Below are 13,557 nucleotides of genomic sequence, written 5' to 3'. Positions count from 1 at the left end.
TGTTCAAGCCCCTAAATGCACATTTCTTTAATTCCTCAGGGATTAAGAAAGTGTTCCACATTTCCTTGCAATCAAACTTTTGAAAAGACGAACAGAAAGCTTTGTCGCACGGTACTTGACCTCAAATGAACATTAAGTTGCCCGTATCGAGTTCCTCACATTACAGCTCCAAGTTCTTCCTGTTCCCAGCAATTTATCTTCAGTCGGTTGTACAGTAAGATGTACATTGTGTAGCCACTCCAATTGGGATTTTCAAAGTAGCGGACACAGTTGCGTGAGCATGTCTCCACAGATGAATACAAACTTTCCACAAGTTCAGAAAAACAGACCATCTTTTCACTTTGGCTGCCACTTTTAAAAGCCTTGTTATGGACTTGTAAGCCTTTCCTGGGCCAGAGTTGTTGTCAAACTTGATCAACCTGAAAACCACAGTTATTCAAGTCAAGTAGAAGCATGAGAGACACACAAATTGCTTGTAAAGTTTTTCTGTGCAGACAGGATTTATAAGAAACTATTTTTCATGTTTTTTTTATTCCCATTCAAAATGAGTCACACCTGCATTATAAGCATTAAACATCTTCATTAATGGGCTGTCATAGAGGCTTTGCTTCATGCCCTTGTCTCAGATGCCCTGCCACTCCTAGTGCGAGTGCTTGGGGAAGGGCCCCATCAAAAATACCCTCCAACACACCCATGAGATCAGAGAGGCGACTCAGTCACACAGCGATGAGATCATGATATCCAACAGGAGTAGCACACAGGATTTGTGCCAGCCAAGGCAGCAGGAAAGTCAGTAGGAACATTATACCATCACCCACTGCTCCACAGTTTGATGTTGTTTATCACACGGTTGCCAGTCACACACTCGTCTGGGGGAAATTTGATTCTAGAGACATTTTTTAGAGGCATGGAAAGTGTTTAAGAGGTCTGAGGACTGGGTTTTGACACAAACCATAATCTGCTAATTTACAGGGATTATTCCTGTTTCTTTTTCTATGTTGGTTAAATTCTCATGCTCTGCTTTAGATTCTGTTCTCTTTATAGTTTCCACAATACCAGCAATAGAATGCTGTCTAAAAATCTTTGATCTGACTGAAAATGAATGTCTACAGACATTCTGGTCTCGCAAGGCCACATCATTGTGTCAACGTGGGAGAAAGGTCCAGCTGCAACAATTCTCTTTCTGGTATAGAGGGAAAAAAAAAACATTCTGGCTTGTTTAGATGTATAAATCTAAACCAATCACTGTCGTCTTGACTAGGGTCACTCTGATCAAGTGGTGAAGTTACTTAGTCCCAAAACACACTATCAAATCTATATTTTTATTTTTAACTGTAATTAACGATTTCTTTTGTACACTTGGGGGCTTCTCCACTTATTTACACAACCAGAATTTACAGACGCACCACTATCATTCATTTGAATTATTTTTACCAGCTAGTTGGTAATGGTATCCATCTGCTGTTTTTTATAGCCTTTTTTGTTTCAGGGGCTGTGTGCTTTGTGCTAACGCTAGCTGCTAAAGGAGTGTGTTAGCCAATGACTGTGTGGGTCTATGCCATGGCGACTCTTTTTTCTGGCTCAGGGGTGGTGTGCTCTGTGCTAACATTAGCCACTAAAGGAGTGTGCTGCTGCCACAACATCTCTTTATTCTGCTCTGGGACTGTTTGATTTGTGCTACTCAGTTAGTGGCTGAATTACAGTCAGCCACTGGAGCAAAACTGGACATACTGACATCATACAAAATCTGTGAAAGTGTAACAACAACAGCCATGCAAACATCTCTGATTAACATATGTGTACCTACATACAGTTCATTTTGTTGCATCAGAAAACTTTTCATTTGTAAAATGAACAATTTGCTTTAATTTCAGTCATCAAACCATACTAATGTTTTGCTTCCTGGAACCCTGATGATCCTAAAGGTCTGACAAACACTCTATCACCAGTTTTTCTTCTAGCTCTCTTGCTCAGGCTTGTTGGTGGAGGTCAGAGAGAGGTGGATGGGGTGAGTGAAGGCGGACTATAGTGTCCCTTCCAAAGTCAACCCCTGGGTTGTAAATCTGCCTTTCCCCAATGGGGCTGCGGTCATCACTGTCCTGTTCCGATCTCTCTCTCTCTCACTTCTTCTTCAGTGTCTATGTATCAGCATTCCAGACATTCCTACTGTATATACTGACCCGTCCAGACTGGGTCCCCAATGGATCAAAGTCATATTTGTATTCATACATCTGCATCCAATGAATGTGAACTAATTTCTTCCTGTGATAGGGTTTTCTATAGGATCAGTTTATCACCATACTCCAAACCATAAAAAATTAGGCCTAAAATTATTTAAATATTCACTCAAAATACATTTACATCTTAAATGACACCGCCATCACTTCAGCGCAGCATTGTCCTCAAAGCTTGCACAAGTTAAATGACAACCTGTTGCACTTCTATCAAATTTAAGTAAATTTAAGTTGTTTCAACGTAATTTGGTCAGTGTGTGGCTGTACATGTAATCGTACACAAACCGCCATCCTCTCTGAACATCTGCCAGCCATACGTTTTCCCTCAACAGCACATATGCCCCTCTGTGTCTGCTCAGGAAAACAAAGGTCACATTTAGGCTGCAGGAATGTCTTGGCTGGGTGTCATTTCCCCTCCAATGCAGCCTGGACGCAGCCCTCTGAGCTCTGAGAGGTCCTCTGTCAAGCCTCGGTACAGGCAACAAGTCGAGTACGACAACAGGAAAAGTTAGACCTGGTTTAACTCAATCATTTGATCATCTAAAAAATTGACAACTAGCTGCAGTTTTTTCAAGTCAAGAAATTCATTCCCTTCTGATAAGGGATAAGGGCATGTTGAATGAGAGTGACTTAGATGATCTGCAACAGGACTGATGAGTGAAAAAAATGGTTAACCTCAAAGAAAAAAGGATTACAATGAATACATTTTATTGTTTTTAATATCCAAAAACAAGCAAAAATTCGCTTTTTAATATCAAGACAGACGAAAAGCAAGTCCCTGTAGCTGACAGAAATATTACTTGTAAGGTCATTATCTCTTACATGAAATGGTGTAATTTGTCAGTGCACTTTAGGTCAGCTGAAGATGCAAAAATGTGCAATTTGCCTACAGGAAAGCAACATATGCTTACATCATGCTTTCAATAATAAATTCATTATAATTATAATATATTGGAGCAGTTCCATCACAGATATTCCTCTAGAAATAAACTACTTCTTTTCAAGTAATCACAGCCTCATAACTTTGCCTATATTTAACCTATGATTAATATCAAATTACCCTAACCCTAACCCTCTTACCAGGAAATGCTTTAAATTATCAGGAAATGAATAGCATATAGAGGATCTGTAAAACAAAGTGTTACTTCCCTTCCTCCTCTTCCCTTATTAACTAATTTCTGTGAGTTGGCCTCTGATTATCTGGTAACCAGCTGCACTGCGGGCCGAGCCAAATCTGAGGTTTGCGCTTGATTTCTAAGAAAGTATAGTATTTCTAGCAGAGGAGTAAATTTAACAGATGTCATGTTATATTTACACAACCTGCCATCAGGGTCCTTTGCAATTACAGAGATTTATGCAGGAGATAATTTGCACGAGGCTTAATGTAAACTAATCGTGCAGACACATCAACAGATGTCTGACCTGTTTGGATCCTTCTACCTTCCACCTTGCTGATCTGAGATGTGGAGATAAAGTGACAGTGACAGCTCTGTTACATGGCTGTTGCCGCACAACGTTTCCTATTGGTTACACTGCGACGTACTGAGGGGTACAGACAGAAAGAGGGGGACTGACATGGAGGGAGCTCTGTCTGGATTCCACAAGTTCATATTCAGCAGAGGCGCGTTCCTCGAAAAACCCCCGAGAGAGCATCAAATCCCACGAGAGAATTCAGGATTGAATGGTTGGAGGTTCAGGTTCATCATCATGCTCATGTGACCACCCCTCCCCTAAAATCACCCCATCAGAAACAGTGCATCATGGAGGCGCCGGTGTCTCCCAACAGTGTAACACAAATCACTAATGCTAATACAGGAAAATTCCAACCCAGAGAAATTCAGTAAGAGTGTTTCATTTGATCACCTGTTGCTATGACTTCTGGGACAGGGTCAGAGAGGTGAGGAAGAAAGTTTACTCATTATCTGCTCACCTTCATGCTGATAGAAATTGGGTTAAATTTGTTCACAAATCCTCCAAACATTTCTGGAGTTTCACAGCAAAACAACATTGCAGCATTCTCAGCAATGACTGAAGTAGATGGGCACTTGTTTCAAAATGTAAGAAACAACCCCAAAAATTCAAAATAGCTCCGTACAGCTCGTCCGTCGTTATCCAAGTCTCCGGGAGCCCCAAGATCACAAAAGTGTGAATGCACACACATTTATGTTTTAAAATAATCCCAACCTCTGTGCGTCAATGTGTTTAGGTGAATACCACACAAATAATAAACACAGTGCTGCAGACTCTGACAGCCATATGACCTGTTAACCTTCTTCTATAAGATCTTATAGAGTTGCGAAACATTTCAAAAGTTTCTAAAGATACCAAATATGTAAGGTGAGTTTAGGGGAAAAGTGTTTAAATTTGACTGAATCGTGCAGCAAAAAGGTTCATGTTTGAATATTTCATGTTGCGTAAACATTAGAAAGCTTTGCCAACAGTTTAACGCATAATCCAGACTCAGTTGTCAGTTGATTAAGTGCATCTGGTTTAAACTAATGAAGTCAACCACAACAGTTATGCAATTAATCATACCTTCATGAAGGTTTTACATTTCTAGAGAGAATGTGATTCAACTTTTTGATCATTCTGGAGAATCTGCATAACAGTTTAAACAAAACTGGACATTGTTTACCTCCATGAATGTAGGATTTATTTAGCCACAGTAAAATAAATGAACCGACAGCTCAGCATAATCGTTTCTTCTTATCAATGTCATCCATATTGCTAAACATAACATCTTCAAGCAGAGAACTGAGGTTACCAAAGGAAACCACTTGACAACACAGGCCTCAGAGGCTTCTTCAAAGGTCAGCAGATCAAGGTCAGCTCATTTGCTGAATCTCTCACTTTACTGTGAAAGTTTGTACCCGGGTGCGGACTCGCTGTCACTTCTCGCTGACCTTTACATCACATTCTTAAAGGCTTGAGTTGAAAACATATTTGCATCGCCTGACAAAAACCCACAATGGGCTGACATGTTGCACAAGCGAAGCTTAGTGGGAGCATGATTAATTGTGCTGGCAGTCTTTGTTCTGAACTGACTGAACTGAATAATATGCCACTACTGGGGGAAAACTTTGTTGACTTTATCCAGCACACTAACGCAGCAAAAAAAAAAAAAAAAAACAACAACAACAACAACAACAAAATGGCTTTTCACAGGAAGCAGGAACCTTCAAAATGTGAGAAAAGTACACCACTCACAGATGTCAGGAAATCAAGTGTGACGAAACCAAACAGCTGCATAAAAACATGATGTGATGCAGAAGACTGAATGCTGCCAAATAAAAATTTGTCAAAAGAAATCATAACACAAAACAATTGCAATTGCAAAAGCAGGCACATAAATTAATACAGCACTTATATGACAGTAAATAAAGAGGGAAGATAATCATATTTCCAGTGCCACATTCTTCCAGCGAGAGCTGTCAGCACATTGGTTTCCATAGCACTACAAGTTTGGGACTGTTTTTCCATTATTGCAGCATGAGGCCTTCAGTCAGACCACAGGGCACGTCTCTTGCTGAGAGCCACACAAGGCAGGAAATGTTTTCCTTGGCAGATGCATGTCGAATTACCGCTGGAGCACATAACCGCCACAATATCCGTGACACCGTCCCTAATAAGCGAGCTAATAGGTCTGTTGAGTAATGGGCGCGAGGGCCAGCGCTATGCATGGCATAATGGGAAGAAAATGTCGTGAATGTACATGGAATACGGGCTGAAAAACATTCCATTCAATTTAGGAATTTATAATGGATAGAAGCGCAAATTCCTTCTGTTTCTCCACTCGGAGACTCAATATCATATTGTGTAGCGAAGAATGGCATTCAGTCCTCAGAGGGGAATTCAACCTAAAATTAAGAGTATGTCATTCTCAGCCAACAGACGATATTTTCTAGTTTGTTTTGGCTAAGTATCCATTTTTGGCCCATGCACGAAGACTAAATAACATTTCTAAAACAATCAGGTCATCACTTCACCATTTCATGTATGCCATTAAAGGTAGCTATTCTCAGCTTATATTTGATTTGGCTACCTGATTTAAGACCACCCATCAGCGCTTTAACAGCATTAACAACACTAAAGAGCTTCAAAGTGGCTTTGCATTGATTGTGGTTGCTTGAATGACTCGAGTTGTTGGCCAGTTGTGACTCGACGGATGGTGATAAAAGGGGGGGACAGGGGAGCTGCAGGGGCTGTAAGGGGAAAAAAGGTTGGCCGGGCTGTTTAGGGGCGACAGGGGCACAGTGGGCCACGCACGGGCTTAGTCTTGCCTCATTTCTCAAGTCATAAATCCTGATTTGCCGCGAGGCTGTCAGGTTGAACTCGGAGAGCAGCTGGAGGTGAACTGAAAGGCAGACAGACCAACTGAGAGACTGACGGAAGCAAAAAAAAGGTTGTTCACAAAGAACATGTGAGTTCATGGAGTCGAGACAAAAAGATATGAGGGAGGTAAATCACAGAAATAGCAAGAAGAGCAACGACACAACCTCTAGCGTTCTCACTCTGAAACACACACACACACACACCACAGTGGGGACAGGTGTGAGAGAGTTCTGCCGAGCCCCGAGGCCATGCAAGACACCACTGCCCACCTTGGTGTTTATTTGTCCACCCGTCCTCCTCCCCTCCAGGCGCTCAAAGGGTAAACGTCTATTCTGGTTTAGGGTTACAACCGAGCTGCCTTGAACCCCCGGGCTCCCGAGTGCACATGCCATTCCTCGCGGGCCAACGCGCTCCCTGGCGCGCATCACCTGCCCCTGACCCCCACAGGGAGGAAGGGGCACCTCAGTGTTTGCCTTGCCAAAAACCCCACCATCACCACCTTCACCCGTCCAGCCCCCCATCCCCGTGACACAGAATGAGCCACCTGCCCCTCTAAATACCCCCCCCCAAGTATTATTACAGTCTTTATAAGGGTTTAAGTGTTGATCGGAGGATGGCCATGACCTCAATGGGTGGCTAAGCTAGGCTAGGCAAAGCTAACAGTTAAAGGAGCTGTCTGGCACAGTGACAGGACAAGGCGATGACAGAGGCTGTCTGATAGCGCCACTACCTCCATCTGCCTGTTTTCCACCCACCAGATCCACTATCAAACAGTCAGGCGGGAAGGCGCTAAAGCCATCTGTTACCAAACATCTTTCATCAAGATGTCGCAGAGGAATGTCACCTCACCTTCCCAACACCTGTTAGCCAATGACATTACCCAAAGATTCAATAAGGAGAGACCTGCAGTGGTGTTATTCTGCTGCTCCAAACCCCAAATCATTCATTTAAACGTGACTGAGAGGCAAAACCATAGAGGAGAATCAATGATCTGTGGCCAAACAGCATGAGCAATGTGGTCAAGCTACAGTTAGTGCGGGAAACCCCAGCAAAATTCTATCTTGAGATCATTTGAGGCAACAACACACAAAGTTAGCATCCATGCTATTTTAACACAAGCAGTGCACTCTGGGTAGGAAGTGAGTATTATCCCCGCTCCTCTGAACCTGTTTGGGGCGAACGATTTGGGGCTAATTTTGGTAACAGGAACGCAGTTAACGTCTCTCCCCTATCACTGCCAGAAATACAGTGGGACAATGGTCTATCCCAAATGATTCCATGGATGTGTTGATGTTTAATGTTTTACTTTTCATTAATTTGTCATTGTTACGGATCACAAAAGAACTGATACGAATTCTGATCAGATGTTCTAGTTTGAGACATTTTCTGAACTTGTCAGTGTGTTTTTTTTTTCCTTTCTAATTGAAGACGAACAAACTGGAGTCTGAGCGAGAGCCATATTGTGTACACGTGTGCAGAAGAATGAGTGATTAGAGCGTATGCGCCTGTTTTCTGACACATCATGCCATCACACTGTACTCGATGGGACCAAATCGAGCTGACAGCTGTGCAGGAAACAGGAGTGATGTGAAACATGAACACGAGGAGTGGTGGTGAATGTGTGTGTGTGTGTGTGTGTGTGTGTGTGGGAGAGAGTATGTGAAACAAATGTCTATTCGTCTATTTGTTTCCCACAATACCGCAGATGTGTGTCGCACTGTGGGTTCAGTAGTGGCGTTTATGTGGGGAGAGGTTCACGGCTTGTAACTTCTTATTCCCTAAAGTCCATCGACACTGAATATTTCACCCTGAATCTTTATCAATTTTATCAAGTGCTGAACCTTTTAGTTTACACAAGCTACACCTTTTTTAAATCCCTCTTTAAAACTTTCCTTCATAGAAAAGTGTGAATATTTAATATACAACCAGGTTTCGTATTTGTGTTCCGTGTTTTTTTCCTTCTTTTCTTTTGTAAAGCACTTTGTAACCTTGTTCAGAGAAGCGTTATACAAATGAAGATTGTCATTATCATAAACACAATCACATATTCAGCTTAACAGAGCTGTATTTCCACAACTCTCAAACTAGTGACAAAAGGCTATTTAATTGTTAGGGTAATTGTTCTCTTCGAACAGCTTGAATGACATGATCGAACTTGAGGCTTTGCAATAAAGTATTTTAATTGTGTATTTCCACAGCATCAGAGATGATGGCTCTGGTCCCACCACGGAGTGACATTTATTTGTCCACATAACTTAGTTGAGGCCGGAAGCTCGGTGCCATAGTGACTACTAGCCGGGCTAGCTGTTAAACTGCTGTAACTGGAAAGCTAACTGGCCAGGCTAGTGCTAGTCGGTCATTAACTCTCAGAGCTTCTCTCTTCTTTCTTTCTGTTTACTTCGCTACAGTGTTTTGTTCACTTTTTCATTCAGTGTAAGTTCTTCAAGCTTCAAACTCCAAGTCCTAAAATTTGTATTTCCTAAACAAGTGATCAGGTGCCCCTCACCAAATTTAAAGCAATTTTAAAACTTTCAAACTGAGTGAGTCGAGTCAATTTGCAGAAATAATAAATGACTTGACATTTAAAACAAAAGTTATGCTTTCTTCGCTGAATGTTTTGCTTGTTGCCATTCATTTGTTTCTTGACTGCAGCCTGATTTGACTTACAATATTCTTCTATATTCTGAGATATCATCTTTTGTCTGTCTGCTGCTCTGGTTTATCATCCAAACTGATCTTATCACACCATTCAAGAAGAGAGGGGTACATGATAGTATGAGGATGAAGCTGGGCGTACCGTACATCTTGCCCTCATCAGAGAGGATGATCTTCCTCCGGCCACAGGGTGGGTAGATCGCCAGGGCCTCCTGGAAGCTCTGTTCGATATCCGGGCTCCACACGCCCTCCGCGTCATTCTCCAGGGGTTTGTCGAGTCCGTCTCCGAGCTCCTCACTCCCACCCCTGGGGGAGGGAGCCGGCACCCACTCCGCAGACGTGGTGGGACGACGGAGAGGGGACCACGGAGCAGGGGGTGGAGGGTCTGGGTGTGGAGGAGTTGAGGGTAGAAGAAAGGGAGGAGGCTGTCGGTAGCGGGCCTGCAGGTATGATATCCACAGATGTGCCGATGAAGATGATGATGGTGGTCTGGATGTAGCAGGTTAGTCCTGGGGCGGCGAGAAAAGGACGTTAATTATGACGGTGTTTAATAAGAAGCTGGAACCAGCAAATAAAACATTACACTACAGTAAATGTTTATTAAGCCTTTCCGACTGTGCTTTGAGTTTCTCCACTGGTGTTCTGACAGCGTCTCAGCAATCAGTAAAAGCAATCAGTTACTAACACTTTCACAGCTTCACAAGAGAAGACCTGTTAAGTAGTTGATTATGAGCAATGTCACACTCACTTCAGTGAACTCTGCATGACCCGAGGTCAGACTTATTATTTCATGTTGTGCACCAGTTGATGGAGAATACTTCCAAGGCTGCAACAATTGTTTTTTTTTTCAATTAATTGATTCATCATATATTGTTTAAAATGTCTCAGAGTACTTAAAAAGTCAGTGAGTCCAAGGTGAAGCTTTCAAATGTGCTGTTCTATCCCAGTATCGATCCAAACTCGCAAAAATGTTTCATTTAATATCACAGAACGTCTTAGAAAACTGGCAAAAATATTCAAAATGTAGGGGCTGAAACCAGTGAACTTTCAACACCTCTGCTCAGCAATCAAAATGAACATCAGACATATTTTCCTGTACATTTGAACTATTTTTTTTTTAATCAAGGTGACATCTTCTAATTCCTTCTTATGATAAGAGCAACAGTCTGACACCCAAAGATATTCAAATTATTGATTTGTAACACAACAAATCTTCACATGCTGGAGAGGTTGAACCAGGACATGTTTGGCATTTTTGCTTCTTAATGGACTTAAATGATCAACTGATCCATTTAGTCGATCAACAAGTATGTGCTCACCAATTAGTGATTAGTAGTACTAAATTAGTTTGCTCATTTATGGAGAATATGTTGTCCAGTGATTGCTGGAAGTCTTTATGAACACAAGTACGTATTGTTATTACGTATATTCATGCATTTTAGCCATGACCCTTCTAAACATGACAGGGAAACATTTCTGGTGACAAAGACTTTAAATTCAATTATATATCAGCCACAAATGTATGCTAGTGACAGGTTTCATCCCATTCAATGCTCAAACTTAGTAAATTCTCAATACCTGTGCCCAATACTACCAAGACTCTTATCTACACGCGCATAGTAATCCAACTGATCACATATATCTGTGGAGACTGTGCAGCTTTCAGTTGGTCCAGTCTGCTCTCTGAGCATTTCTGACTGTCTGTTAGTGTGTTGGTGTTTGTTTGTGTGGGCATGAGTATATTTATCACTGTGTGCTTCACCGTCTACATCTGTTTATACACGTGTGTCTGTCTGTGTGTGTGTGTGTGTGTGAGAGAGAGAGAGAGAGAGAGAGAGAGAGAGAGAGAGAGAGAGAGAGAGAGAGAGAGAGAGAAAGAGTTGGGGATAATGCCCGACTGGCCGGACGCTTAGCAGGAAGTGTTGTGGAACATCAGGGGGCTCAGAGGAAGAGTGAGGGGGGGGGGGGACCGGACTGGCTGGAGACTCTTACTCACTCTCTACAACACTCTGACTCACTCGCCAGATCACCTTGACCCCCTCTCAACTGTAGCCTCGCAAGTAAGACCCCTGCACCGCCTCCACACGTAACAAACACACTCATGTTTGGGATTATACGTGACGTAATGGTCACTGCTTTTCTTTTTCGTCGCCTTAAAAGGCAGGAAAGAAGTCGATGACAAACATAAAGCTCTGTTTGTAGTGACTCATGAGTTCGGGAGTCCTTTCTTCACCATTTCCATTTTACTCCGGCGCATCCGCCGAGAGGAAGAGGTGGAGCTGACGTCTGTCTCATACACTCCACCCGAATGTATAAGCTCACTGTGTGCACATCCTAAACAAATTGGTGTGTAGAGAGAAAACAGGATATGAATCTGCTGGTAGAGATTTTGCAAGTCGCATACACCCCTTGTGTGGATCTCCCGTCATAAAGAACCAACGGAATGTCAAGTTAATCCTTTTAATTACTCAGCTGGTTATTGTCACACGCCCCCCCCCCCCCCCCCCCCAAGTAACGCATAAACACAGTGATTAGAATCTCCGCTGAGGATCTCAAAGTTTAATAAAACAGTCAGCTGTGGTACTGATGAAGAAACGAGCAACCTAAAAAGCCTCCTGGCCTTAATATCCTGGCATGATCCTCCCTGGCATGTGTGTCTAAGTGTGTCTGAGGACGGTGATCCCACTTTAATGCGTCTACTCATTTGTTGACTTTGGGCCCCTCCTGCACCCCTCGCCCTCCACCGGCTGCTGCTGTCTCAGCGCCAGGTGCCATTTTATTTGTTTTCACTAACCTGATTAATGATCTGAGGAGTTTTATTCCAACTCAGGATTAGCAGCTGTGGGGGCTGATATGATCATGAACTGTGTGGGCTTCAAACTACTGTCTTAATCTAGCAACTAAATGATGTCACCTAATTTTATAAAATCATAGGGGGAAGACTTTATCCATCTTTTTCAAACTTAGTAAGACTTTTATCCAAAAAGTGTGTGCTATTGCACCTTCTGTAAAATAATGTTTATATTTGTTGCAGAACTGAACACATCTTACATTGAGCAGCACAACAAAAATCACTGATAGCAGGAAAAGCAAATCAGAGAAGCAAAGCAAATAACTTCAAGTTATAACTCATCTGCAAACATGCTGCAAAAAGACTGGAAAATAACTGAACTGATTTCCTTGAATGCTTTTAAATCCAAGCTGAGAGCATTTGAGACGACCTCCTTTACCTGTAACTGTTTTTTAGAATTTTTATTTATTTGTAACCGTTTTTACAACCCTAATTGCCATCTGTATGTTGTGTATGTTATGTGTGACTGTGTAATTTTTGCTGCCTCTTGGTCAGGACTCCCTTGAAAAAGAGGTTTTTAATCTCAATGGGATTTTCCTGGATAAATAAAGGTTAAATAAAAAAATCTTCAACACTGGCTTTCCTACCTTTAGTGAAAGCAGAGCTAAACAAATTTTAATGCAACTTTTTTTAATCAAATTAAATACAAAAATTAAGTAAGCACTCCAATAATCTTCCTTAATCTTGATCACGAGCCGACCAACTACCCAACAGCAAGCTCCTTAAAATAACAAAACCTTCTGAAATTAATCCTTGAACATCAAATTTGAGATTTCAACTGTTTCTGTAACTTATTTTGAAACCAAATGCAGCTCCAGCCCAGGGCCACTGTAGGTCAGTGTGAGATTTGTGGAGGACATAAACCATTAGTATGCTGCTCTGTGCCTCAGTCAAAGTGTCCAGGAGGTTAATTAACCTAAGCCAAGCCTTAAAACAACCTCCCCTCCACCCTCTCCCCCATCACCTCTCCCTCTCCCTCCCCTCCGCCTCTCATCCACCCCCAGCAAGGCCCCTCTCCTCTGGATCAGCTCAACAGGATAATCCCTCAGCTGGTGTTGTGGTCAGGGGGCCACGTAACCCTCCAACCGCCCCCTACCCTTTACACAACTGCATTCACACACACGCACATGCACACTGACCAACTGAGCCAACACACACTGGTGGCATCAAATTATGAGGAAAGAAAACATGAACAAAGAGAGTCCCTCAGATGCTTTTACACACACACACAGAAACCATCCAACAGGTCCATGTTCAAGGCTGAAAGACAGACACACACACACACACACACACACACACACACACACACACACACACACACACACACAGAACAGAAGAAAACGCCACAAGAAGCTGCAGGTAGCTCATTCTCTGTTAACCTTTGCCCTGCATTCCCTTGTGCCAGCAGGTGGGCAGGTAGCTAGGCTACAAGGGGCACTGAGGCCTAAACTCATTCATCTGTGTGAGTGCATTTGATATTGTCTT

The 13,557-nt window shown here is 42.5% G+C and overlaps 1 protein-coding gene across 3 annotated transcripts in view; it reads right to left on the bottom strand.

Moving 5' to 3' along the window:
• tead4 (TEA domain transcription factor 4) overlaps positions 1–13,557 on the bottom strand; it is a 43,060-nt gene that overhangs the window by 22,665 nt on the left and 6,838 nt on the right. For 2 of the 3 annotated variants that reach the window (XM_030424579.1, XM_030424577.1), the window contains exon 2: positions 9,364–9,730. In XM_030424579.1, coding sequence (XP_030280439.1) covers positions 9,364–9,370 — 7 coding nt within the window. In that variant the 5' untranslated portion in view covers positions 9,371–9,730. The remainder of the gene's footprint in view (positions 1–9,363; positions 9,731–13,557) is intronic. The other variant, XM_030424580.1, reaches the window with a different exon arrangement.

The sequence above is a fragment of the Sparus aurata genome, chromosome 8 (assembly GCF_900880675.1).
Source record: "Sparus aurata chromosome 8, fSpaAur1.1, whole genome shotgun sequence".
In the NCBI taxonomy this organism is placed as follows: domain Eukaryota; kingdom Metazoa; phylum Chordata; class Actinopteri; order Spariformes; family Sparidae; genus Sparus; species Sparus aurata.
This window is presented reverse-complemented; position numbering and strand designations above follow the sequence as displayed.